Genomic DNA, 27,308 nt, shown 5'->3' on the forward strand with positions numbered 1-27,308 from the left:
CATCTCCAGGGGTTTTCCAGATCCCTGGGGAAGCTGGGCTGGGTTTTCTCCCCCCTGTCCCAACAGACCTTGGGCACAGAGCAGGACCTTCACCATCCTGTGGGACCTTCCAGCTTCTCCCTCTGGAACCAGAAGGACAGAGCCTCCTCCAGGGAGTTTCCCATCCCCACCCTCCCTTCCATGTGTTTTCCAGGTCCTGGTGTGGCAGCAGCAGCTTCGCTTCCTTCTGAATTCCAAGAAAAGAGCCGAGTCTCCCGTTGGTGCCGTCACCTCCTGGCCGTGCCCTGTGAGACCGCGTGGCCTCCTCCAGGCTTTCCCCAGGATTTTATCCCTCCCTGTCCTTGACCAGCCGGATCTTGGCATTCCTGGAGCTTTAACAGCCCGGCAGGAGCAGTCCCTGCATTGACCCAGCTCAAACCAGGCCAGGCCAGGACAGGACGGTCCTGGGGGGACACTGCAGGGAGTGAGAGCCACGGGGTGGGAAAGGGAGAAGGACTTTTTGGGATTCTGCTCAAGAGGTGAGCCTGAACTTCCACCTCTGCTCTGAGCCCCGTCCCAGATTTGCCACCGCTCCAAGAGGACGTTCCAGGGAGGAGCTGGCCCAAAGGGACCTCAGCCAGGTCTGACATCTCTCCAGCCAGGCCCTCCCTGGCATTTTCCCCACTTTGGGAGAACACTTCAGGTTCTCAAGCAACCAGCCCCCCTCTAAACCTCGGTGACATCCCCGTTATTCACTGTCCTGGGGGCTTCACCAGGAGCAGCCCGGGGCACAGCGGTGCCCCCAAGGACAGGACAGGGCCATGGAATGTTCAGGTGTCTTGTCCCTCTTCCCCTCCTGGAGCTGTGGATGCTCCATTTCCCTCCAGGATAAAGAAGGGGAGCACAGAAAGGTGAGGGGGTCAAAACCAAGGGTTGTGTCCCTCCTTCCCCTTCCCACGGTGCTGGGACAGGGACAACTCCAGGCTCACACCGTTCATGGATCCTCCCCTGTCTGGATACCCATTTCCCCAATAAAAAAACCTTTATTTCCTCCTTTACTGAAGCCTGGAAAAGCAGGGGATGAAGGCAAAAAAAAGCTCCTGGAGCAGGAAGGAAAGGACCAGAAGCCAGAGCAGGTGTGCAGGTGATAAAATTTTATTACAAAATAGGAGATGGATCAATGTTCCTGGGGGAGTTTGGTGGGGGAGAGGGGTTCTGTAACAAACACAGCATCCCAAGAAAAGAAATCTTCCCTCCCCACACGTTTTCCAGGTCCCAATTTCCTCCCATTGTGTTCATCTTGGATAATAAAGATCACCTGGAAGAACCCACAAAGTCACACAGCACTTTTGGCCTATTTACAGCGATTTTCTCCCCATCATCAAAGAGAGGTGAGGCACCCACATTCCAGAGTTTGATCCGCTCCTTGCAAAGCTTTTCCAAAATATCCCAGGGGACTGGGGGTGGAGGGACCTTCATTTGTCACCAGTGTCACGTGGCTCCATCGGCACCACCCCCCTTTCCCCAGATTTCTCCCCAAAAACAGCTGCCCTCGCTCAGCAATACAAACCCAGAGCTCTCCACTCCGTCCATAGACAAAGAAAGGAATAAAAGCCGAGGATTTGCCGTGGCTTTCATTTTTAAAAACGGAAAACTGTTGCATAGAGAAGGATTTGCACGTGAGGAGTTTGCATACAGAGCAGTGGGTGGGAGCTAAAACACTTCTGCCCCTCATCGAATTTTTTTTAAAAATGTATATATTTATATATTTACACACAGAGAGTCCAGGGGAGGACAAGCAGAGGCTGTAGGGAAAAAGATTCCCAAGGTTAGCAGGAAAATTATGTCCAATTCCCCTCGGATTTCAAGCTGCCTGTTGGTGGGTTTGGCTTTGTACTGGTTTTTAGCAAACTGGTTTTGGGCTCCATCAGCATCACAGGGTGGGGAATTAGGGGTGGGAAGAGGAGGTTTCCTCCTCCAGAGGCAGAGGGGGGTGAAGAGACCCCTCTGAGAGGGCCACGGGTGGGGCTGTGCTTGTGGTTTGGGGGGAACCTGGGGAGGTTCAACCACAAGAGGTGCCCCAAAAAGCCAGCTCGAAGCGTGGAGGTTGGCGCTGAGGGCTGGAAAACTCTTCCCACTGTTGGGAAAAACCATCCAGCAACTCCATGGCCTTTCCCCAGTCCATTCCCACCCTCCATGGTGGCACGGGAGGCTCCTGAGAGCCACAGGGAAGAGTCACCAGAGCTGGACCCCAAATCCTTGCTGCCCTCCTCTCCTGTCAGACAGACCCACGGGACTGGTTCTGTTTATCCAAGGGGAAAAAAGTGGCTTTGGCAACATCAGAGAGGAGTGGCCTCCAAATTCCAGCCTGACCACGGTCCAGTGTGGCCTTCCATCCCATACATCAATCCCTGCACCACCCAAATTTATTCAAGGGAAAACAAGAGAGGAGGGTGTGGAACAAAGGAATATTCTGCTGGACACGGCAGGCCTGTTATTTGGTCCTGATTTATTTAAAACTCTCACAGCTGGTCTCGGAACTGGCTCTTCTTGTGCCAAAATTTAACCCCTGTTAGGCTTTGGAGAACGGGGATGTGCATCCCACGGGATGGGGGGAAGGAGCTTAGGGAGAAGGAGGTGGTGAACCTGTGAGGTAGTCATGTGATTCCACTCTGAACAGCAGGATTTATTGGAATTTGTTTCCAAGATGCTTTTTTTCCCTTTTTTATTATTTTTTTTTTTCCCCCTCCCATCGGATGGAATGGCAACAGCACAGGCCCGGTGGGACCGGCAGCCGCCGAGCCCTTGAGGGAGGATTTTGGAGAAGGGCACCACTGGTGGATGTTGGGACACCAGACCTTCAGCAGTTGATGTCCCCTGAGGTGGCTTTAAACCCACGCTGGTCCTCCCAGAGACACCCGGAGTCCAAATTCCTCTTGGAAGCAGAAATGCTAAGGACACAACCATGAAAACCTGGCCAGGCAGGGCAGGGCTTGGCAGTCCCAAGCTGGCTGCCAGGAATGGGCTCAGTGGGACACAGGTGACGCTTTTGTCACCTGCTTTTGTGCTGCCCCTTGTTTGAAGGGTGAGTTTGTCACAGGTCTGATCTTCTGTGCCCCCACAGAGATGGGATTGTCACCCCCAACAGTCCTGGGCATGGCTCCTGTGCTGGCGTGGCACCGGTGTCACGTCCATGGTCACATCATGGGGACAGTGCCACATCCACAGTCACACCACAGGGACAGTGCCACATCCATGGTACCATCAGTGTCACATCTGTGGTGTCACATCATGGCACCAGTGCCACATCCATGGTCACACCATGGGGACAGTGCCACATCCATGGTCACATCATGGGGACAGTGCCACATCCACGGTCACACCACGGAGACAGTGCTACATCCATGGTCACACCATGAGGGACAGTGCCACATCCATGGTACCACCAGTGTCATATCCATGGTCACACAGTGTCACATCCATGGTCACACCATGGGACAGGTGCCATGTCCACGGTCACACAGTGTCACATCCTCGGTCACACAGTGTCACATCCATGGCTTTGCCATGGGACTGTCCAAGAGAGTCCAAGTGAGACCAGTCACAGCCAAGCTGTCACATCCTCCCGGGCCTCACCCATCCCAAAAGTCCTTGAGACATGAAGTCACCCCTGAGTGACAAATAAATAGCAGGATTGCCAGAAGAAAGCCCTTGGGAACGCAAGCTCCATCGCCCCGGTGCCACCAGGAGCCTGGTCAGGAGATCAGCCTGCAGTCAGGGCCCGTTTGAAATGAGCTGGGTGGGTTTCAGTCTCTTGTAAAACCAGACAGGGTCGGGGCCGGGCTGGCAGGGGCTCTGCCGCTGCCTCGGATCATCGCGGCGCGGGGTCGTTCCTATGTACAGGTCCTTCCCTGGGAGAAGGGAAGACTTTGAGCTGCTCTCGGAGGAGTGGGAAGGGAGGCTCCTAATTCTGGTGCCTCTTCATGTGCAGGGCCAGGTGGTCGGAGCGGGAGAAGCAGCGGCCGCACGCCAGGCACTTGAAGGGTTTGGCCCCCGTGTGCTTGCGGTAGTGCCGGGTGAGCTCGTCCGAGCGGGCGAAGCGCCAGTCACAGCCCTCCCACGTGCACTTGTAGGGCTTCTCACCTGCCCAGGGGGACAGCCACAGGTCACACGTGTGCCCAGCCTCCCAGAAACACCCCCTGGCCTCTGGAGATGCCCTCCTTCCGTGGCACTGCCAGGGCGCCCCAGCGCACGCAGCCCAGAGGCACCGAGGGACTGAGCTGCACCAGCCAGCTCCTGTCCTTCTTCACCCCCTCCCACTCTGCCTTCCACTGCTCTCCAAATTCCTGCTGGGTTTTGGAGCATTTCTGGCTGAAAACAACTTGTGAATTAGTTTGGGGTTTTTTTTAAAAGAAAAAAGCCAGAAATTCCTAAGGAGGGTGTGATGTGAGTGGTGGGAGGCACCAGGAGGAAGACAGGGCTCCAAACCTACATTTCAATACAAAATATCTAAATTGTTTTGGAGCACCCATCCAGTGTTGGTGGCTGCCCCATCCCTGGAAGTGCTCAAGGCCAGGTTGGACGAGGTTTGGAGCAACTTGATCTGGTGGAAGACGTCCCTAAAGGATCAGACAACCTTTAAAGACCCCTCCCAAAGCCAAACCGTTCCAGGATTCCATGACCTAACGCTCCACACCTCCACGTTCCCCCGCCAGCAGCTCTGTACACAAGGTATTGTGTTTCCCTCAGAGCTTTCAGGTGATGTCATCCCCGTGCCCTCTCCCCCTCCCTCCCAAACACACCCATTCCCAACCGAAATCCATGAAATCCATTCACCCCGCCACCTTCCCAGCCAGCTGGGAACTGGGCTGGAAAAGCCGGCGGCTGCTTCCAGCCAGGCCACGGGGCTGAACCCTGCCTGCAGCCCTGTCCCCACACAGGGTGTGGTGCTCTCAAATATTAGAGCTGCTCTTAACAGCCTGAACAAGCAGGCAGAGTTCAGGGAATGTGCTGACATTCCCGACCTCAAATATTTACCCTTCCCGGGGCCAACTGCCGGGCGCAGCGGCGCGGCGGGAGCGCACGTCCGCACGCAGCACGCGTGCACGGGCATGTGTGCCCTGCCCTGCCGTGCTTCCAGGGATTCCTTCCTCCCCAGGCTTCCAGGGGGACCTTCCCATGCGCCCAGGGAGCCTTTCCTCCCACGGGCTGCTCCACGGAACCAGGGAATCCTGGAACAGCTCGGCTTGGAAAGCCCTTCAAGTTCCGCCCTGCCCAGACCAGGTTCCACCAACTTCCAGGGATTCCTACACCGATTTCTAGGGATTCCTTCCTCTCCATGCTTCCCAGGGAGCCTTTCCTCCCACAGGCTGCTCCATGGAACCAGGAAATCCTGGAATGCCTTGGCTTGGAAGGGACTTTACGGCCCATCTTCCCCAGACCAGGTTCCACTAGTCCACATTCCGCTAGATCCCAGTCCTATCCCACCTGGCCTTGAGCAATTCCCAGGGCTGGGGATGCCACGTTCGGCCAGGGAAGTGGAAGGTCTCCAAGTGCCCTGCCCACGGTGGATGAAACACAAAACCATGGAAAGGCGAACCTGGAGGAGGCAGAGCAGCACGAGCACATCCTGCTCCTCAAAAAACCCCTGGATGCTGCTCCGTGGGAAAGGGAGGGGGGTTTTTATGGCTCAGGTAAACACTGAGTGCAGAGGATTTACAAGGAGCTGGTTGGGGGTTTATGGGACTTGGGACATGCCAAGACAACGGTAGGATTTTCCCAAAGTTCAGATTTCCCCCGAGGTGGGATTTCCCCAAAATCAGATTTTCCCAAAGGCAGGATTTGCCCCTCGCAGCCCAGACATTGTCCCCTCCAGGTCACCTGGCTGGGTCAACCCCACCGAAGCCCTTTGCCTACAAACAATGCCAGGGTGATCTCCAGGACAGAAACCCAAGGTTTCCTATTGTCCCGGGTTTCCCATTGTCCCGGGAGCTGGCTGCCTCTCCCAGGACAGCACGGCAGGGCGGGCTCAAACAAAGGATCCAAGGTGGCATTCCCGGCCCCGGGGGTTTATGTTTAACCTCACAATGGCACCCAGGAAATGAATGGTGGCTCCGGGAGAGGGAAACACCCGGCCCACGGCAACGGGAAACCACAAGGAAAGAGTTCCCAGATCATCAGGCAGGGAATGGGAGAAGGGACATTTTTAACCCTGCGGATGAGGGGGGTGAGGCAGGATTTGGGGTGAACCTTTGCTCTTGCAGCTCTCAGTTCTTTTCCAAAGCAAAACACCAGGCTTAAAAGCCTTGGATGCAGAGATCTTGGGATGCAGAGATCCCGGGATGCAGAGATCCCGGGATGCGGAGATCCTTGGATGCAGAGATCCTTGGATGCAGAGATCCTGGGATGCAGAGATCCTTGGATGCAGAGATCCTGGGATGCAGAGATCCTGGGATGCAGAGATCCTGGGCCAGGATTGTGGGATGGCTCCAGGTTGGATTCCCTGCTTTTTGCTCATCCCACACCACCACCAGCTCTCCTCAGCTCACACCCTCCCTCACCTCTCCACCCTTCCCTCTAACAGCAGGGGAAGGGAAGGAGCCAAAGCCACTCGGATTTCCTGCCTGGATACTGGGAAACCTGGAAAACCCACTGAGTTTCCCTGGGTTTCAAACCCATCCAAGTTTTCTTGGGTACATCTTTATATCTGATAGGGAAGGAGGCGCCCAACTCATGGATCCTGTCCTGGGCACAGAGCGCCCCACAGAAGGGACAGGAGATATTTAATTTAATCTAATTTAATTTTAAAGCCCCGATTCCAGACTGTGATAAATCCCTATCAGTACCCAGCTCTGGGACAACATCCTTCCTGTTCCTCTTTTTCCACCCCTTCCGTGCTGTTTCCCAGCCCCCTCCTCCCCAGCCCCTGCCAAAGAAATATCAGTGGCTCATGCACAAAGCGAAATTCTTTGTTTGAAGGGCTGATAAGGAGGAGGAAGGGGAGGAAGGAACGGAGCCAAGAGCCAGAACCAATTCCCAGCTGCAGAGTGGGGTTTGGTCGTTGTTCATAAAAAAGAGAAGTGAACTCTGGGCCCAGCTTAATTGCTCTCAGTAAAGATCAGCCCTCCTATAAAAGAGATTTATGAGGGCACTGATGGTTCCTGGACTACCTGGGGATCTGATAACGTTTCAGGTATAATAAATGCCTTAATGAGGGCGCCGGGGCTTGACTGCAGAGTGTCACGGAGCTGGGATCAGCCCAGGGGAGCTGTGCTGGGAGCTGCTCCCGGCTGGGGTCCCTGGTTCTCATTCCCTGGTCCTCATTCCCTCATTCCTGTCGGGAATGAGGGCACAGCCCAACCCCCATGGACTGCTGGGTTCAGAGGGAGGGGTGCCCAAGGAGACACGAGGGGTTCCTCCCTCTCCCTGGGAGCCACCACGGGGGTTTGACACTAAAGAGATGCCCTGGTCTCCCAGAGATCCTAAACTCAGGTCTTACAAATCCTTCCTGTAGGATCAGCAGGATCAGCCCTGGGTAGGATTTGGGATATCTTGAGAGAAGAGCTCAGAGTGACAAAAAAATCAAAGAATCAAGGAACAAACCAGGTTAGGAGGGATCTGAAAGTTCATCTCACACTACTGATGGTAATTTCCACCATCCCAGGTGCTCCAGTCCCAATGTCCAGCCTGGCTTTGGGCACTTCCAGGGATCCAGGGGCAGCCCCAGCTGCTCTGGGCACCTGTGCCAGGGCCTGCCCACCCTGCCAGGGAACAATTCCTGCCCCATATCCCATCCAGCCCTGCCCTTTTTGGGGGGATTTGGTACCTGAGGCTGGCAGCGTTTCCTGGAGCCGCTCTTACCTGTGTGAGTCCTCTGATGTGCCTTCAGGTGGGAGCTCTTGGTGTAAACCTTTGAGCAACCTGCAGGGACAGAAAAAAAGCACAATTTGCCTGTGAGAGAGGGGCCCTCGCTCAAACAAACTCTGATATTTGAGGGGAGGGGCAGAGCTGGGCCATGCAAATACGCCTGGCTTGGGCTCAGCATTAACTAGAGAGCGTTTTCTCTTGGGCAGACAGGCTTTAACACCTTCTCCTGCCACCCATGGGAGCTGTGCTGGGAATGAGGCAGGGGAGAGTCAAGCACAGAGGTTCAAACCCTCCCTTCCACCACCAGGAAGAAAAGATTCAGTTCCCCACCATTTCTGGCTCTGTGCTCCAGTCTCTCTGGGCTCCCGTCGTAGCTGATATCACTTTGCAAAGCTGGGTTTTGTAACAGCCCTGGCCCAGCAGACGTGGTAGGAATGTTCCAGGAAGCAGGCAACAGCCAGGGACAGGCACAACTTGGCTCCCAAGTCCCAGAACAGAGCCAGGGGTTTTCACAAGATCAGCATGAACGGGTTTCATCAAAGACAAGGTTTAACTGAAACGCCGTGACTGGGGAGAAGTTCCAGTTTTCAGCAGGTGTCTCAGAACCAGTCAGGTTTAATTCCTGCAGAGTTTCAGCTGGATAAAGCTTAAGGAAGCCTCTGCTGCCCTTTCTGGCCCTGCTGCTTTGTGTTTTGATGAGGACATTCAAATCTGAATTTGAATTGTTGCGACCTGCACAAGCAGCACAGGGACATTTCTCATCCCAGTGTTTCCCCCAGCCCAGAGGAGCCTCCTGGCCTTGGTCCCGTCCTGCTCAGGTGGGGCAGGAGCAGCAAGGGGTGGTGGCCCCGTTCAGTTTTGCTTCTGGTGCTCTGAAGCTTTGGCAATCCCTCACATTTGGGAGAGAGATCATGGGACCATGGAATGGTTTGGGTTGGAAAAGACCTCAAAGCTCTTCCCATTCCACCCCTGCCATGGCAGGGACACCTCCCACTGTCCCAGGCTGCTCCAAGCCCTGTGTCCAACCTGGCCTGGGACACTTCCAGGGATCCAGGGGCAGCCACAGCTTCTCTGGGAGTTCCATACCAGTCCCTCCTCATCCTCATAGCCAGGAATTCCTTCCCAATATCCCATCTAACCATTCCTTCTGGCAGTGGGGGCCATTCCCTGTGTCCTGTCCCTCCATCCCTTGTCCCAGATCCTTCTCCAGCTCTCCTGGATCTCCTTTAGGCCCTGGAAGGCTCTGGATGGGGGCTTTACGGACAGGTCTCCCAAGTCCACCTGGTTCCAGGTGTGAAGTCTCCCAGGCCCTTTCACTTCCTCACACAGACCAGGTTGGTGAGAATTCCTTACCATTATTCCTGACTGGAGTCACCTCCAGCTGAACCTTCAAGGGAGGGATCCCACGGATCCCTGCTCCATCTCTGCACGTCCACACCCAGGATTTACTCAGCAAAGATTGGGGTGGTTTTGTTTTTGCACCACAGACCAAAATTCTGCCTAAAACCAGCTTTGCCTCGGTGCAAATCCAGCAGGATGAGCCTCTGAGCAGTCAGACATGAGGAATGTGTCTCAGATCCCACCTTTCATGTCCTCACCATGACCAGCAGAAGGTAAAAAATGCAGCACAAGCCATCCACCACTGGCAGCTTCTGGCTCGGCAAGTCCCTGATCCACAGGGAGCCAGCGAGGACGAAGGTGTCAGCACAGAAAGGTCTCTCCCAACCTGTCCTGTCCCTATGCAGTTCCTGGCATCACAGCTGGAGACAGGATCTGGAGCAGGCAGAGCCTCTGGGCTGACCTCCAGCCGCTCCCATGCCATGGAAAGAGTCTGTAAATCTCCCAGGAGGCGGTTAGGAAGTGACTTTCCTCATTCACACACACCCCACGGGAAAAGTGTTTGCTAATCCACAACTGGTCAGCACTGGGGATCAGCCCAGGAAGCGGGAGGTGTGTCCTGGCTCCGGGAGCGGAGATTTCCAAGCCCTCAGATGGCTCTCATTGGGATCTCTCAATGGGATCTGCTTCCCTGGTGTGTGCCATGGAATCCCAGACTGGGATTGGAAGGAAATCCCATCCAGACTCACCCCTGCCATGGCAGGGACACCTCCCACTGTCCCAGGCTGCTCCAAGCCCTGTCCAGCCTGGCCATGGACACTTCCAGGGATCCAGGGACAGCGCCAGCTGCTCTGGGCTGATCCCCAGCTTGAGGGCTTGGAGCAAACTGGGACAGGGGAAGGTGTCCCTGCCCACGGCAGGAGTGGGATGGATGGCACAGCCTTTGAACATCCCTTCCAACCCAAACCACACCTTGATGGCCCTGGCACAGCTCCCGCTGCAGCACAGGGAGCCACAGAAGGATGGCACAGGGACACCCAGCTCACAGCCCCCTGGGAAGATCACAACCCTCAGAGGGAGTTCAGCTCTTGGGGGGAATTCCTCGCTGGTTTTCCACCCACTGTGAGAGAGAGGGAAAGGAAGGGAATGGCAGAGTGGCTTCACACGGCTGCTCAGGGTTGGGAAAGACCAGAGCAAAGCAACAGCTCAGGAGCAGATTCCCATGTGCAGATTCCCAGGTGCAGATTCCCAGGAGCAGATTCCCAGGAGCAGATTCCCAGGAGCAGATTCCCAGGTGAAGATTCCCAGGTGCAGATTCCCAGGAACAGATTCCCAGGTGAAGATTCCCAGGTGCAGATTCCTAGGTACAGGTTCCCAGGTGCAGATTCCCAGGTACAGATTCCCAGGAGCATCCCTGGCTTTGCAGAAGCTCTCTGCCTCGCTGAGTTGCTCTTGCCAGAGTGTAAAGTGAGAGGGAAGGAGACAGAACAGGAACCACACCGTGCTGGTGGGATCAACCTCTTCTACTCCCTCCTACTTCCCTGGGGCTCCATCCACAGCTTCATCCCAAAAGGATCTCCGATTTTCCTCCCTGGAGGCTCCCACCCATCCTCAGGGTGCCAAGAGACCCCTGAAGCCCCCCATGAGCACACCTGGGAAGTCACAGTGGTGGATCCTCCTCTTCTCCAGCTCGGGGTTGTTGCGCCGGTTGTACTTGGGGGGCTGCATCACAACGTGGCCCTGGGAGAGGCCCCCGACGCCGTTGGGACCTGGGGGGATCTGGGACGACTGGACCAGCTTCAGTCCAAAAGTGGCTTCGTAGGACGGCGGGGGAGAGATGGTGTTGATGAGCTCGGGTTGGTTCTCGGGGCTGCCAGGCTGCGAGTTGGGGGGCGAGGGGGGCAGAGTCACCCCCGGGGCGGGGTAGAACTGCCCAGGGATGTTCCCAAAGCTTCCCTGTCCCTGGGCCACGTGTGGGTACTGCTTGAGGGGCCCCGCTGGCTGCACGGGTCTGTGTGCCATGCTGGCCACCGAGCCCGTGGACATGGTGACCCCACTGAGGCAGCTGATGGCCGTGGTGCTGCTGGAGGAGGACGCCAGGGTGGGGATGTCGGCTCCAGTGGCGCCCAGGGGCAGCTGGAAGAGCTGGGATTGCTGCGGGTGGGCCGACAAGGGGATCTCGGCCGGCATCTCCTGCTTGATGAAGATGTTGTTGACCGCCACCGACTGGGGCATGCTGAACACGCTGGTGAAGTCGGGCAGGGTCTGCGTGGGGCCGGAGGAGGACGAGCAGGGCTGGGAGAAGCCAGTGCCGGGCTCGGTTTTGATCTGCGGGAAGGGGGCCATGGGTTTGGGGGGCCGGTAGAGCCCCGTGCGCAGGTGGGTGGTGTCGGGCAGGATGACGTTGATGTTCACGCTGTAGGGAGTGGAGCTGGGCTTCTCCGTGGAGAAGAACTCGTCCACCACCGAGGCGCTCTCCCGGCGGTACTTCTTGTCCGGGAGCATCGGCACGGGCGGCACCTCGCTGGACAGGTACTTGTCCATCTCCGAGCGCGCCTGCGGAGAAAACACGGACAGGGGAGCTGGGAAAGGTGACCTTGGCACCCAGCAGGGGCAGGCCAGTGCTCGATGGGGATTTGAGCCAGCAGGAAATGGAGGCGGCAGCGGGAACAGCCCAGGAACCTGAGCTGAGGTGATTTAGCTCCGGGTCTGACTCAGCCAGGCTCCCCAGGGCTGAATCAGCGTCCTCTGCCCCACTTCCCCAATCCCTATCGCCCTGATAACGCCGGGCAGCCGGGAGAGGGTGCAGGTGGGACAGAAATTAGACCTGATAAAGGGAAACAAGCTTTGGGTACCAAGCTTTGGCCACACAAACAGCAGGAGTGAGCACCAGCAGTGCAGGGATGAATCCAGCCAGGATCTGCTGCCCACCTTGGATGTGCTGGCTCTGGTCTCCTTTAAACTCAGCAGCCTGAGGAGTGTTTTATTCTGGGAAAGTCTCTAATGAACTGAGGAATTCTAGGACAATATCTTTAATTAATTGGGAATAATTTGGGCCTAGAAATATTAGTGATATTGCCACTAATTCAGTGTGTCCCGAGCCTAAAATGGGCACAGTTCCTGCCGTCCTGCCTCACCTGGGCAATGACTCAGCCCTGGCCTAACCTTTGGGTTAGTTCTGGTTTTACAGAGCTGTTTTTACAAGCCTGGCTCCTCCAAGCTACCAGAACCTCTGGCTCTGGTGCCTTCCCCTCCTGGTTCCTGCCTGCTGGGGCACCCCACTGGATCCAGGCCCGAAAATCCAGCAGCCTGATGGAGCAATCCTTGGGGAAATTAATCTTCTGGTGCTGGATGACTCAGGCTCTGCTCGTTGTGGTTGCAGATCCCAGCACTAAAGCTCTCGTGCAGAGCTTAATTACGTGGTTCTCCAAGTGTCAAAGCCCTCATTCCTATGGAGAGCAGCTGGAAAACCACCAGGTTTCCCTGGCAGAGCCCAGTGTGCACTCCAGGAGCGGGAGCTGAGCTCAGCCCACGCCCTGAGCCGAGCTTTCCAGCCCTGAACTGTGTCACCAGGGTGCCATGGGCCAAAGTCAGCCCTGCTGCCACCTCAGGGCTCTGAACAAAGCTGGGCAGGAGCCAAGAGATTTCCTCACCCTTTCCAGGGAAAGGATCATGGAGCTTCCAGCTCATTCAAAGAGCCTTTGCACCTCTGGGAGCCGTGCTGGCGACACATGGCTGAGCTGGCTGTCACCCAGGCATGGGGACAGCCACAAATCCACCCTCTGCCACCCGGGAGGGAGCTCAGGGAACCGGCATGGGAAGGGCCACGCTGGGACTGGTGTGTGTACACGGAGTGCTGGGAATCCTGCAGAACCAGGGAATCCTACAGAACCAGGGAATCCTACAGAACCAGGGAATCCTAGAGAACCAGGGAATCCTAGAGAACCAGGGAATCCTACAGAACCAGAGAATCCTACAGAACCAGGGAATCCTACAGAACCAGGGAATACTACAGAACCAGGGAATACTACAGAACCTGGGAATCCTAGAGAACCAGGGAATCCTACAGAATCAGGGAATCCTACAGAACCCGGGAATCCTACAGAAATAGGGAATCCTACAGAACCAGGGAATCCTACAGAACCCAGGAATCCTACAGAACCAGGGAATCCTGCAGAATCAGGGAATCCTACAGAACCAGGGAATCCTGCAGAATCAGGGAATCCTACAGAACCAGAGAATCCTGCAGAATCAGGGAATCCTGTAGGACCCAGGAATCCTGCAGAACCAGGGAATCCTACAGAAACAGGGAATTGTGTGGAAAAGACCTCTAAGGTCATCGAGTCCAACCATGACATGTCTGTCCTCGTCAAACGTGGAGGTACTGGAAGTTCCTGTCCCAGGTGAAGGAAGTTGAGGAAGCCCCTCTGGAGAAGGAACCCTGGCTCAGGCAGAGCCTAAAGCCACTTGTGGAGTCATGGAACATCCCAAGTTGGAAAGCATCCACAAGGATCATCCAGCCCAGCCCTGCACAGGACACCCCAACAACCTCACCCTGATGGACCACACGCTGCTGGAGCTCTGGCAGCCTCGGACTGTGCCCATTCCCTGGGGAACCTGCCCAGCACCCTCTGGATGAGGAACCTTTCCCTGATCTCCACACTGACCCTCCCTGGCACCACTCCAGCTGTCCCCTGGGTCCTGTCCCTACTCCCTCTTTGCCCCGAGGCATCAGCAGGAGGCCGGGAAGGGACCCAGAGCTGCACCTCCATCCCACCCCCATGGAGAGCTCCAAGCCCCATGTCCCTCCCTGCTCCTCTCGGTGCCCAGCTCGGGCACGGCAAAGCCTTGGAGCCCAGCCCTGGGCACTCCTGGCAGCCAGGCTGGCACAGGCCGGGTTCCCTTGGGAATCAGCTCAGGATGCCGCGCATTCCTGAGCAGTGAACGGCCCCACTTGGCAGGAGCAGGGGCAGGGCCAGGTGCTGGGTGCCTTTTCCTTCACACTTCCCTTATCTCTGGCATTTCACTTTCTCACCTCCAGTTCCCAAGGGAAGGTCCTTCTGCCCCAGGGGACCAGGCAGGAATAGAAATGGAGGAAGGTGTGGAGCTCAGAGGGCCTTTCCAAACTAAAGGATTCCATGGAAGGCCCTTGTTTCTCCCTTCCCCTAGAACCACCCCTCCCTGCAGAGCACATTATCTTCCCAGTCTTCCCATTAAAAATCCACAGTAATTCCCCTTCAGGCTCCTGGAGAAAGGGAAAGGACCAGCAGGGGCTGTCACCAGGCAGGAGGACACCAGCCCTGCCCCACTCCTCTGGAGTGGATGGGAGTGGGAACGGGGAGAGGGAATGGGGAGAGGGAATGGGGAGAGGGAATGGGGAGTGGGAATGGGGAAAGGGAATGAGGAGAGGGAATGGGGAGAGGGATGAGGAGTGGGAATGGGGAGTGGGAATGAGGAGTGGGAATGGGGAGAGGGAATGGGGAGAGGGAATGGGGAGAGGGAATGGGGAGAGGGATGAGGAGTGAGAATGGGAAGTGGGAATGGGGAAAGGGAATGAGGAGTGGGAATGAGGAGAGGGAATGAGGAGTGGGAATGGGGAGAGGGAATGGGGAGAGGGAATGGGGCGTGGGGAATGTCCCAGCTCAGTCTCTTGGGGACTTCTGTGTTTCCTCTTCCCAACAGGAGCGGGAGGATGCAGGGGAAGGGATGAGGAAAGGCACTCACCTCCAGGATGAGCGGTGGCATCCGCTGGTCCATCCTCATGGGGTGCAGCTGTGGGAGGCAGGGCTGGGTTAGTGGGGTGTCCTCCCCAGCTTGGCCACCCCAAAGACCTCCCCAAATTCCCCTGGCCAAGGAGGGCAGCACCCCCAGAGCCTCCCAGAGCCCCCCAGGCTCTCCAGGTGTCCCCCCTGCCAGTGGTGTTTCCTCCCACCCCACACTCCGTGGCATGGAAGCAGCTGCTGGTTGCCCACCACACGTTGATGGTTGCCCACCACACATTGATGGTTGCCCACCACATGTCGATGGTTGCCCACCATGGGTTGATGGTTGCCCACCATGGGTTGGAGCCTGTCCAAGGAGGAACAGGGAAGCCTCTTTGAAAAGAAGGGACAAGTGGGAAGCCCAGAGCTCTCCGGAGGAGACTGAGGCACGGCACCTGAAATCCCTTTGTCATCCCCACACAGATGAGTGTGCTCACAAATGTCCTGCACCTCTCCCTTCTCCTGCCTCTCCCAGATTCCCACAGAGGGCTGAGGGCTCTTCCCAGATCCCTCAGACCCAAATTCTTTCTCCAAGGCTCCAAGATTCCTCCAGCTCCAAGAGCAGAAGAGATCTGGGACTCCTCCAAATCCCAAACCAGGGTTTACAGCCTCCTGTGGGCTCATTCCACATCCTTCTCCTGCTCACTTCCAGGAGAATTTCAGATCCCAAAGCTGGAGACCCCACATCCTCTGCCTGTCCCCCTCCCAAGGGACAGCAGTGACCTGGAATGATCGCCCATCCCTTCCACTCCAGGGAATGAACCATTTCCTGGCTCTTTTTGGGGAGGATTGAGCTTATCCCGCCCGCAGGGTGCCCAGCTCAGCCCAACAGTGCACAAGGCATGAGCTGATGGGGAAAGGCCCCAGAGCCTTCCAGATGAAGAGCACCAGGCTTTTAGTGGGATCACAGGCCCAGATTCCCTCACAGTCACTGCCATCCCTGGAGAGCGGGATGAGGGCAGGAGGCACCAGACAACACTGACGGTGTGGCCACAGGCTCCAGCAGCCACCACCAGCCATGGATCAGCAGCTCAGGGAGAAGGGGAAACACCAACAAACCCTCTGGGAGTCCAGAGGGACTGGGATCCTTCACAGAACCCCACAACGCTTTCAGCTGGAAGGGACCTCAAAGCTCATCCCATTCCACCCTCCTGTCCAGCCTGGCCTTGGACACTCCCAGGGATCCAGGGGCAGCCACAGCTGCTCTGGGAGCTCCATACCAGTCCCTCCTCATCCTCATAGCCAGGAATTCCTTCCCAATATCCCACCCTAAACTCTATTTAATTTGAAGCCATCTTTATGTGGCCAGGAAGGGAAAGCTAACAAGAGACTCCTCTCACACAGCCAAAGCCCTGAACTCTGGGGAGATTTTTCCCCCAAAAAGTCACCCAAGTTTGACGCTGGAGAAGCATCTCCTCCACTTGGCAGAGAAAGTAAACCAAAATAAAAACGAGGAGAAGGCACAAACCAGCACTTTGTCCACTCCAGTGAGGCCACTGGCCACCAGTTTGTGTCGCTGGAGTAGCAGTGTTGCACTCAGCACACCCAAACCTGGCGACCAAAATTCCCTGGGGGATGGGATAACATCAGGAGCAGCCCCTGGGAGAGCTGGAGTTTGTGAAACCCCCAGCCCCAGTAAAACCAGTGGCTGGATGAAGTGAGCAATGCCATCCCACCTCTCCAGAGTGGGTTTTCCAGGGGCAGGATTTTCCAGTGGTTCCTAGGGGTGGATGTGATCCCCTCCACCCCTGCCAGTTCCCATAAATCCTGCAGGATTTACCCCTGGATCAGGTGTCCCAGGCTGGGGGAGCTGTTATCAGCATGGAGATCGATTCAGGCAGAGTCCAACACAAACATTTCTTGGCAGGCCCGAGATAAACCCGGATTAACGGCAAGCACGGGGAGCTGGGCTGGGGCTGTCCCCTGGTTAAACACCTCCTAATCTGCAGGTGACAAATGCCAAACGGCCCGAGGAACATCAGGTGTTGTCACCACGGGGGCCAGGAGGGAAATCAGTGTTTGCTAAACAGGTGCAGGGAGGGCTGGGAGGGTATTTCACCGGGCCCCTGCTAGCTCCTGCCTGCCCAGAGCTCCCATCCCATCTCCCAGACGGGAGATTCCTGCTCTGCTGGATCCCAGGCCCCTGCTCACAGCCAGCCCCCAGTGTGGTGCTGTCACTGCTGCAAAGAGCTCTGGGGACAGAGGGGCAGGGAAAATGTCACCCGTGCCCGTGCTGGGCAGCAAAGAGCATCCAGCCCTGGGACCCAGCACCAGAGGGATGTGGAACTGCTGGGATAAATCCAGAGGAGGCTCCCAGGGGTGGAGCCGGGCTGGGATAGATGGGGGGGCTCACCTGGAGAGGAGAAGGATCCAGGGAGAGCTCAGAGCCCCTTACAGGGCCTGAAGGAGCTCCAGGAGAGCTGGAGAGGGACTGGGGACAAGGGATGGAGGGACAGGACACAGGGAATGGCTCCCAGTGCCAGAGGGCAGGGCTGGATGGGATACTGGGATTTTAGGCAGGAATTGTTCCCTGGCAGGGTGGGCAGGCCCTGGCACAGGTGCCCAGAGCAGCTGGGGCTGCCCCTGGATCCCTGGAATGTCCCAGGCCAGGCTGGATGGGGCTGGGAGCAGCCTGGGACAGCGGAAGGTGTCAAGGTTGGGTGACCTCTGATGTCCCCCCCGACACAAACCACTCCATGATTCCGTGACGTGGGGGCTCAGGAAACGAGGGAACAGCAGGACACGGCTCCAAGGGGAAGGGGGGACCCCGGGAACGCAGGTGTGGCACAACGGTCATGCCACAACAACCCAGCCTGGGCTCTTTCTCCTCCTGCACCTGCACGAAACCGCAGCCTCCAAGGGAATCAGCAAACAATGGGCAGGATAATCATCAATCAACCCCCCTGGCACGGCCCTGGCAGTGCCCCTGTGCAGGCTCACTTTATAAATAGCCTGTATTTATATCCAGATTTGGTTCAATATCAGCATTTATTGTCTCCTGGTTAAATATTGACCTGGGTAAATATTTGTTCCTCTGATCATTTGGGTTTGATACCGACCTGGATCGACGTTATTTTCTGTTTGTTCCTCAAGTCTCCTGGAACTCTCTGCAAAACGGGATTAGCAAAGAAAGCCCCGGGACTCTTCCTTTCAAGTGCCCAACGTTTGGCTGCTGTAAACAACAAAGCCGTGTCCCAGATGGAATCCCTGCTCCCGTGGGAATGTGCTGGAAGGCCCTGGATGGGCTCCCCTGCTCGCTCAGTCCCACAGGGGCTCCCAGCAGCTCCAGGGTGAGGGGCTGCTCTCAAAGCGGATAATTTGGGATGGAAAACCCCTCTAAGGTGATCAAGTCCAAGGTTTGCATCATCCACTCCAGATATTTCCCCTTTTCCTGCCACACAAGGGATGTGAGACCCCATCCTGCCCAAACCTGGGGCTTCAGAGCAGCTCCAGGTTGAGGTGCTACTCCCAAATCATTCATGGAATTCCATTCATCCTCCAGGTTTGTGCCCATGGATGGCCCAGGAGATGGGGAGGGTTATCCCAATGCCTCCCCAGGAAGCAGGGAAGCTGGGAATCTCCATCCAGGCAGCCCCACTCCCAGACTTGCTGGCTGTGTTTGCAATTCCTTCCCTCGGGCAGCTGATAAAGGCTCCCTCAAAGGCAATCCAGCTCAGGTATTTATCACCGGGATCGTGCCACAATCCCAAAGGCCAAGGGAGCCAGGGAAAACACCCTCATCCAGCTCCAAGGTCAAGGGGTTGGAAGAGAGAGGAGCAGCTGGGAACAGCCAGGCTCCAGCAGCAAGCAGAAACCTTTCCAAAAATAAAGCCATAAATGGATTGAAAAATAACAAAGCCTTGGAGACACCAAGCCCAGAGCGGGAAGGGAATGACACAGGAGCACCTCCAGGTGTGAGGGTGAGGGGGTCTCATGTTGACTTTGGGGTTGATCCACATTTTTGGGGTAGATCCCACTCCTGCAGAACCCCCAGGAGCCATCTCAGCCCTGGATGGAGCGGGAAGGAAGGTGGGAATCAGGGATGGCCTCTCCCATGGCTGCACCCACCATGAGGACAGCTCTCAAAGCGTGGGGAGGGAGGACATGAGGGTTCAAGGGAGTCAGACCTCCAAGGCTTTCCAGGATATTCCCATTCCGTGATTTCTGAGCTGCTCCTGCTCAGCACCTGGAGGTTTTCCATCAAAGCCAAGGGGAGGTTTTCCATCAAAACTCCTGGAGGTCAATCTGGGCCGATTCCTGCTGTGAGCTGCTACAGCCCCTTGGGTGGTTTTTTAGGGGGGAAATGAAATGGTTTAATGTGATTTCAACTCCTGGAAGCTGGAGAGGCTTGGAGCTGCTCCAGCCTCAGCCAAAACACGGCGGAACTCAAGGAACCCTGGGTTACACGGCACAAATCAGCGCTGGATTTGGAATTAGCCAGGAGCAGGGGCTCCCTGCAGCTCCATCCCAGAACTGCCTCTCCCTGACCCTTGCGTGTCCCAGGATTACCTGGACAAATTTATCCACCTGCTCCTGGCCACAGGACACTGGGATTGTCTTTGAGCCTTCCAGTTCCCCCAGTTACAGATCCCTGCCCCAAGTCCTGAACAGGAGAGGCTCTGGAGCTGCCAGGGATCCTCCCCAGTTGGTGGGATTCACTCTGCCTCCCTCATCCCTGTGGCAGCTCACACATTCCCAGGGGCTGCCAATGGAATGAGTCACTGCCTGCTTGCCGGGGCCTGTGGTGCCCTCCTGGCATCCAGATCCCATCAGAGGCCACAAATCCTGTTATTCCCAGGAAAACCAGCGGGCAGACCCCGGGCAAGGTCAGGTTTCACCTGCAGACAGCAAATTCCCCCCGTCCCTGCGGCCCCAACTTCCTCCCAGAGCGGTTGGGGAAACAAAACAAAGCCTGAGGCAGCTGGGAACGTTGGGTTGGGCCAACTCTTCTTCCAAGCCTCAACATCCCCAGGCCAAGGAGATCCTGCCAAAACAGGGACTGGGGATGTGGGGGACACTGGAGCAGGTCCCCTCCTGTCCCCGTGTCCTGTGCTGAGTATTCCATGGAATCGTGGAATGGTTTGGCTTGGAAGGGACCCCAACCTTCACCTCATTCCACCCCTGGCATGGGCAGGGAGCTCTGCGCTCCCGGGAGCAGAGATCTGGAGTTTCCTCAGGGCCTTCCACGTTTTCCCTGTGCATTAAGGAATCCCCGACTGCTGCTAATTAAGGGAGGCTAATTATGGCACAGGCCAGTAACAGCTCCCAGGAGAAGGCTCCAAGCCCTGGAGAAGCTCCAGCGGGAGCATTTGGGAGCCTGGGCACTGCCAGCCCTGGGAAACACGAGGACTGTGACACTCCTGCGATCCCCAGGGAGATGGCAAACCCCAAATTAACTGATTTGAGTTCCTCCCACGCCACAGAACCAGAAAACTCCCAAATGCTGGAAGCTGCCCAGAAGGAAACATTCAGAAGTGTTTTGGATGATCAGCTGGGGAGGTGCCCTGATTTTTCCCAACAAATTTGGGGTTTTTCCACAGTTTAGAGAACATCAAACCTGCTCATTGTGAGGGATTTCAATATCTCCAGCCATTCCTGTGTTTACCTCCCTGAAATATCCCCGAGGAGCAGCAAAATGATGATTTTGTAGAGACAACGTAAAAATGTTTGGGGTAAATAAATATACAACAAAAAAAAACATGGTTGGATGGGCAGGAGAGCATCCACCTCCTCTGACCTCTCCAAGGATGAGTTCAGATCCATGAGATAAATTACCTGAGGTGTGAGGGATCTGAGAAGGGATGGATCATATCCTGCTTTTTTGGGATAAACCTGTGTTTTCAGAGAAGCTACACTGGGATGAATTCCTCGCCATTCCCACCTCCTGCTTCCACTGAAAATCCTACAAAGAGCGAGGTCCTGAAGCTCATTTTCATACTTGCAAATCCTGCTCTGGGTGGGAACCTGAAGGTCCCTCCCCAGAGGAGAAAATAATAAATTTCCAAGAATTCTCGCAGCATTTCTGAACTCAATGAAAGATTGTTTGAGTTTCAAGCCGAGCTCGGCCGGGGCTGAAGCTCTTTGATGTGGTAAACAGCCCACGGGGTGTTTTTTTGGAGGGTTTTCGTGCTAGCTCAAGTTCTGAGAACATCTGAATTGTAAACACGAGTTCTCCAATCCCCAGAGCCCGGCGGGACCCTGTGACTGCGGGAATTCGCCAATGGAGCAGGAGGAAAGCAAACATTGTAATCGAGCTCACAAGACGCTCGTGAGTGCGATTATTTGCAGTGGATGGGTTGGATAAAAGAACTCACTGGAGCAGGGAAGGAGAACAAAACAGAGCCGGGAGGTGACCGAACAGGTTTGAGAGGGAGGGAAAACTCCCGGGCGGGGATGCTCGGGCCAGAAATGAATTCCCCAAAGGCCGGGGAGCCAGTTCAGGTGTCGGGATTTGCTCCCCGCACACGGCTCGGGAGGAGCGAGAGAGGGAAATCCGGAGCGCACGGCTCATTCCATCCTTTCCCAGCTTTCCAAAAAGGGGAAAAAAAAAACCAGCACCAGGCGCTTTTCCAGCGAATCCACGTGGACGAGCACACCTGGAATCCTCGTCCCCGGGCAGAACAATCAGCCTTTGTCCCAGCGGGACAGCGCAAAGTTCGGCCGAGCGATTCCGTGGAGCTGCTCCATCCCGCTCCCGGGGAATTCGGAGGGGTTGGAGGCCTCCAGAAAAATAAAATGACCAAAAATTGTGGGTGAATCCCACCCCGAATTTGCCGGGTTTTGACTCGCTGGTTTTAGCCGGAGTTTCCTGCGGGCTCTGGAGCTGCTCTGCCGTGGGAGCTCAGCCCCAGCACGGGCAGCGAGCGGTTAAACCGAGGGACAGGTTTGTCCTTGTCCCTCTCCCCAGCATCTCCTGCAGCATCTCCACAGCCCCGGAGGCTCCAACACCGCAATTCCCAGCTGGAGCCACGGAGGGAGACAGGGATTGCCTTCCCAAATGCTCACCCAATTCCTGCCGGGAGCAGGGATAAATCCCCCAGGCCCCTCACTCATCCGGGGGGAGCCGGCAGCCACACAAAGGGATCAGCTCCTCCTCTCCTGAAATCTTCCCTGGATCTGCCTTACTTTTGACTATTATTATTATTATTATTATTATTATTATTATTATTATCATCATCATCATCATCATTATCATTATCATCATCATCATCATTATTATCATTATTAAAAACAATTAATAATATATAATAAAATACAGTATAATATATATAAATATAATATTTAAATATATAAATGTATATATTATATAGAATATAGAATATAGAGTATATAACATTTAGTATATAATATATAAAATATAATATGTCATATATAATATGTAATATATAATAAATAGTAATAATAATCTATTATTATAATCATTAATAATAACAATAATAATGATAATAAAATAAATTATCATAATAAAATATATAATACATAAATATATTATATATAAATATATAATATTTAAATATATAATATATAGCATATAATAACAATATATAATAATATAACATATTTATATTAATGATAATTATTGTTGTTATTATTATTGTTATTATTATTATTATTCCCTTCAGCATCAGCTGCTGGAGGTTTAAAAAGGAAAATGCTTTTTCTGGCTGATCTGACTCAAATCAGGAAAGAAAAGTCCTTTCCTCTCACAAACCCTTTTCCCTCCTCTTCTCTCCATTTTTGGGGGTTTTTCTTTTGGTTGGAAAAGCCAAGGAAAGGGAAAAACTGATCGGAAATTCCACAAATTATCTGTTTCCACCTGAGTCAGATCCAATAAAATTTCCTGCGGCAAAGTGCTCCCAGCTGAGAAGCAATTTTAGGGGGATATATGGCAATGGGACTTTGAAACCACAGGGATCGTTTGCTGCTGTCTCGTCCCAAGTTTGGGCAGCCAGAGCAGCGGGAATTGCCCTGAGCTGGAGCCTGACAGGTCACAGCCTTTGGCACCAGCCTTGTCAGACTGATAAAAACCCTCTGGAGCAAAGGCTTCCCAGCCCTGCAGCCTCTGGAATCCGCCGGGAGATGAGGCAGGGCATAGAAAACTCCTCCCAGAGGGCCATGGGGTGGGTTTGGGGATCCATGGGACCTGCTCAGCTCCCAGGAGCCCAGAAAGGGACACGGGAGGGTCAGTGGCAAAGGGGTGACACCTCCAAGGCCACCCCAGAGCAAAGTGGGACCAAACTGGGGGGAGGAAACTTTCCCATGGAAGAGCAGCAAGGATGGGCTGGGGGTAAAGGGGTCTCCAGCCATGGGTGTCCCCATGATGGAGACAAGAGGGGGCTCAGGGCCACCCATGGCCACACTGCCCCACTGGCCACAGCCATGGCCACACTGCTCCTTTGGCCATGGCCACACTGTCCCTTTGGTCACACTTCCCCTTTGGCCATGGTCACGCTGCCTCATCCCACCCGGATGGAAAAAGGGAAAAAGCCAAGCTCTCCCTCCCCCAGCCCATTTTTGGGAAGGTTTGGAGGGAGCTGACAGCTTTTCCCCCAGAGATAATCCCCAGTTTTCCAAGAGCCACCACCCAGCTCTGCTCCAGGGGATCCCCAAACCCTGCAGGGAGGAGCAGGAACAGCGCAGGGGAGGGAGGGAGGGACGGCTTGCCCTGTTTGACCCCACATCCACGAGCCCCTGTGGATCCTGGATCTCCAGGAAATCCAGAGGTGGAGGCATGGCCTTCTGCAGGCCACAGCCCCAGGGTGGCCCTTGGAACACGGGTGCCGTGGGGACAAGGGAAGGGGTCACACAGCCCCAGGATGGCCCTTGGAACACGGGCACTGTGGGGACGAGGGACGGGGTCACACAGCCCCAGGGTGACCCTTGGAACACGGGCACTGTGGGGATGAGGGAAGGAGCAGGGGTCACACAGCCCCAGGACGGCCCTTGGAACACGGGAGCTGTGGGGATGAGGGAAGGGGTCACACAGCCCCAGGGTGGCCCTTGGAACACGGGCACTGTGGGGACAAGGGAAGGGGTCACACAGGCCCAGGATGGCCCTTGGGACACGGGCACTGTGGGGACAAGGGAAGGGGTCACACAGGCCCAGGACGGCCCTTGGGACACGGGCACTGTGGGGATGAGGGAAGGGGCAGGGGTCACACTCACACAGACCCAGGACGGCCCTTGGAACACGGGCACTGTGGGGACAAGGGAAGGAGTCACACAGGCCCAGGATTCCCTCCTGGGGGTCTCCACAGGAGCACTGGCCGGGGTGGGGGTCCCAGCGTGTCCCTGGAGCCGGGCCCGGAGCGTTCCCGCCCGGATCAAAATGGCGCTGGGGCTGTGGGGATCAGGATTAATCATTATCCCGGGCACCCCGCGCCCCACGGAGCAGGAAAAGGGGGAAAGCACAGCTCCAGGGTGGGGCCGGGCCTGCCTCACCCTCCTTCCCAGCAGCAAGAGCGGCTGGAAGCTCTGCTGGAGCCTCGTCCCCCTGGCTGGAACATCCCAAAGCCTTATCCAGGTCTTTATCCAGGGGGGGGGGAATGCTGCCAGGGAATCTCAAGGCGCATTCCTTCCCCACAGTGGTGGCGGAAAAACGCAGAGAATAAAATAAAATGGCAAATAAGGTTCTGTTTCCCCAGCAGGACACGCAGGCGCAGCAATCCAAATCCCAAAAACCTTGCCCGGTGGGAGAGCCCCTGGCCTGGCAATTCCAGGGGGGACGGATTGAACCCCGGAGTGGGAGCAAAGCCCACAGGGAGTTTGTGACGGCAGACAGGATGTTAAAAAAAAAAACAAACCAAAAAAAAAAACCCAAACCGAAATTCCCAAACGAAACCCAACACGCCCAGGAGAAAACCCGGCCGAGGGGGAATCGGGAGCCGATAAAGCCACGGAGGTGTCGCAGCAAGGACGGGGAAAACAAAGCAGAATTGAGGCCAAATCCGGAGGTTTTCGGGCACCTGAGCGGGCGGAAGAGGCTCCTTACCTGCGCCAGGTCGGGAGGGTTCTCCAGGGGCCGGGAGGGGGCTTTGATGTCCTCGAAGACCGGGGTGTCCTCCTGGGGGTCCCCGGACATGCTGACGGGTTTGAGCGGTGCCAACACCGCGGCGTCCACCAGCCCGCTGCTCATCCCCCCGAGCGGGGACCGGCCCGGAAAACGGGGAAAAAGGGGCAAAAGTGGGGGGAAAAGGAAGGGGAAAGGAAGAAAAAAAAAAAACCCGAGGCGAGCAGGAGCGAGGTGCGCTGGTGGGAGGCCGGTGGAGGGTGGGGAAGGGTTTACCTGGCCGAGGGAAGGCTTTACCTGGCCGCGGGAGGAGGAAACGCCGAGCTGGAAGCGGAGCAGGGTGTGGAGCCAATCAGGCTCCCGGCAGCGCTTCCACCGGGACACCCGCGAATAAAAGGGGGAGAGAGGGGCCCCGAGACCCGGCAGGGAACTGGGGAAGCTGCAGCACCCCGGGGTTTAATGCCCAATTCAAGGCTGGGGGTCTGGCAGCAGGTGTGATCTGATGGGGAGATCCCAAAGCCGGGATTCAGTCCCAATCCCAACCCCAGGCAGGAGCTCTGTCACCAGACACGGTCCCACAAGGTGCTTTAGGAGCTCCAGAACCCCAGGATTCAAATCTCAACCCCAAACTCTGTCAGCAGCCATGCTCTGATAGGGATCTCAGGAAGATCCCAAAGCCGGGATTCAGTCCCAGTCCCAACCCCAGGCAGGAGCTCTGTCACCAGCCACGGTCCCACAAGGTGCTTTAGGAGCTCCAGAACCCCAGAATTTGATCCCCAAGCCCAGGCTCTGTCACCAGCCGTGATCCCACACGGAGCTCAGGAAGCTCTGGCACTCCAGGATCTGATCCCAATCCCAACCCCAAATTTCATGCTCCAACAGAGTGCGCAGGAATCCCCAGCACCCCAGGATTTAACCCCAGTCCCAACCCTGAGCAGGTGACCGGCGGCTCCAGCACCAGCCACGCTCCCACACGGAGCTCAGCAAGATCCCACAGCCCAGGATTTGATCCCCAACCCCAAGATCCACCACCAGCCATGCTCCCAGGAAATCCCAGCTCCAGGATTCAATCCCAATCCCAAAATCTGAGCCCTTCCAGGAGCTTCATCAGCCCCAGCACCCCCAGGATGGAGGGATCAGTCCCCAGTCCTAAGGCCTGGAACACCCCCAGCTGGACCACTGTCCCCAGACAGAGTCCCCTGCACTGAAACAAGGTGAATATTCCAGTTTTTAACAGACATGGATACTTTTCAATGAGAAAATGCCTTTTTTTTTTCCATGAATGGGTCAATTTTGCATCAAAACTATTTTTGAGAGGAAATTCCTGCTTGCTCACATTTCTCATTCCCAGGGAGAAAAAGGGAAGGACCAAAAATAAAAGGGAAGGATCAAAAATAAAAGGAAAGGATCAAAAATAAAAGGAAAGGATCAAGAATAAAAGGGACAAACCCTGAAGGAAAAGAAAAGCAACTGTTGGAAAAGCACAGACAGGTAGGAGGGCACAGGGCTCATATGGAGACGCCAGGCAACTCTGTTTGGGTTTCACTTCTGGAAAGGAAGGAGTGTAAAGATCCAGGGATACCAGGGAATAAAAATCACCTTTCTGGCAAAGAACTAAAAAGCAAAAAAGCCGTTCTGCTCCAGATAGTCCAGCCCTGACTGTCCCCAGCCCCTCCCCAAGGAAGAGCCTGGATCCGCCCCCTCCCTGTGGATCCTCCCAGATCAGCCCCAGACAGATTCCCCACTTCCCTGTGTGCCCCAGGCAGGATCCCACACACGCAGGGATGCTGCTGTCACCACCCTGCCAGGGACAGGGGATGTGTCACAAACCCTGCAGGACCACACGTGGAAAGAAGGAATATATAACAAATTTATAATGAGGGTGGGGAGGGTGCCCAGAGAAGCTGTGGCTGCCCCTGGATTCCTGGAAGTGTCCCAGGCCAGGCTGGACAGGACTTGGAGCAGCCTGGGACATTGGGAGGTGTCCCTGCCATGGCAGGGGTGGCACTGGATGGGCTTTAAGGTCCCTCCCAACCCAAACCGTTCCATGATTCCATTATAAAAACAAAAACAGTTCCCTTTCTCTCCATCCCATCTGCATCTTTGTGAATCCCATTCCTGGAGCAGGGCTCGCACCAGGCTGCTCCTGCCCAGCAGGGGTCAATCCATGATTTCTCAAGGTGGAGCTGCCTCTCCTTGAAGGGATGGGAGGAATCCAGGCAGTGCCTTTCTCTGTCCTGGGAGAGTGACCCTGAGCCCATCTCTGCCCCAGGACAATGACCCTGAGCCCATCTCTGCCCCGGGACAATGATCCTGAGCCCATCTCTGCCCCGGGACAATGACCCTGAGCCCAT

The 27,308-nt window shown here is 55.6% G+C and overlaps 1 protein-coding gene across 3 annotated transcripts; it reads right to left on the bottom strand.

Moving 5' to 3' along the window:
* Nucleotides 1-1,118: 1,118 nt before the first annotated feature.
* LOC111929254 (Krueppel-like factor 5) lies at nucleotides 1,119-25,362 on the bottom strand. 3 transcript variants are annotated; one of them, XM_086850069.1, is made up of 6 exons: nucleotides 25,252-25,362; nucleotides 24,937-25,008; nucleotides 14,908-14,955; nucleotides 10,836-11,739; nucleotides 7,840-7,899; nucleotides 1,119-4,122 (listed from the first exon to the last, which is right to left on the bottom strand). In XM_086850069.1, exons 3-6 carry the CDS (start codon nucleotides 14,944-14,946, stop codon nucleotides 3,944-3,946), a joined length of 1,182 nt encoding a protein of 393 aa, XP_086706195.1. In that variant the 5' UTR covers nucleotides 14,947-14,955; nucleotides 24,937-25,008; nucleotides 25,252-25,362; the 3' UTR covers nucleotides 1,119-3,943. The 3 variants fall into 3 exon arrangements, with proteins under 3 accessions (XP_086706195.1, XP_023782546.2, XP_086706196.1); XM_023926778.2 differs by lacking the exon at nucleotides 25,252-25,362 and having other exon boundaries at nucleotides 24,937-25,159; XM_086850070.1 differs by lacking the exons at nucleotides 24,937-25,008; nucleotides 25,252-25,362 and adding an exon at nucleotides 24,111-24,412.
* Between the last annotated feature and the right edge of the window lie 1,946 nt (nucleotides 25,363-27,308).

This window comes from Cyanistes caeruleus, chromosome 14 (genome assembly GCF_971803275.1).
Source record: "Cyanistes caeruleus chromosome 14, bCyaCae1.hap1.1, whole genome shotgun sequence".
NCBI lineage: Eukaryota > Metazoa > Chordata > Aves > Passeriformes > Paridae > Cyanistes > Cyanistes caeruleus.

Coding starts and splice junctions, on each gene's coding strand:
- LOC111929254 (XM_086850070.1), bottom strand. CDS start 24,308: ATGATTAATCCTGATCCCCACAGCCCCAGCGCCATTTTGATCCGGGCG. Junction 14,956..24,110: donor AAGGGCCGTCCTGGGTCTGT/GTGAGTGTGACC, acceptor TGCCTCCCACAG/CTGCACCCCATGAGGATGGA. Junction 4,123..7,839: donor ACATCAGAGGACTCACACAG/GTAAGAGCGGCT, acceptor CCCCCTGGGCAG/GTGAGAAGCCCTACAAGTGC.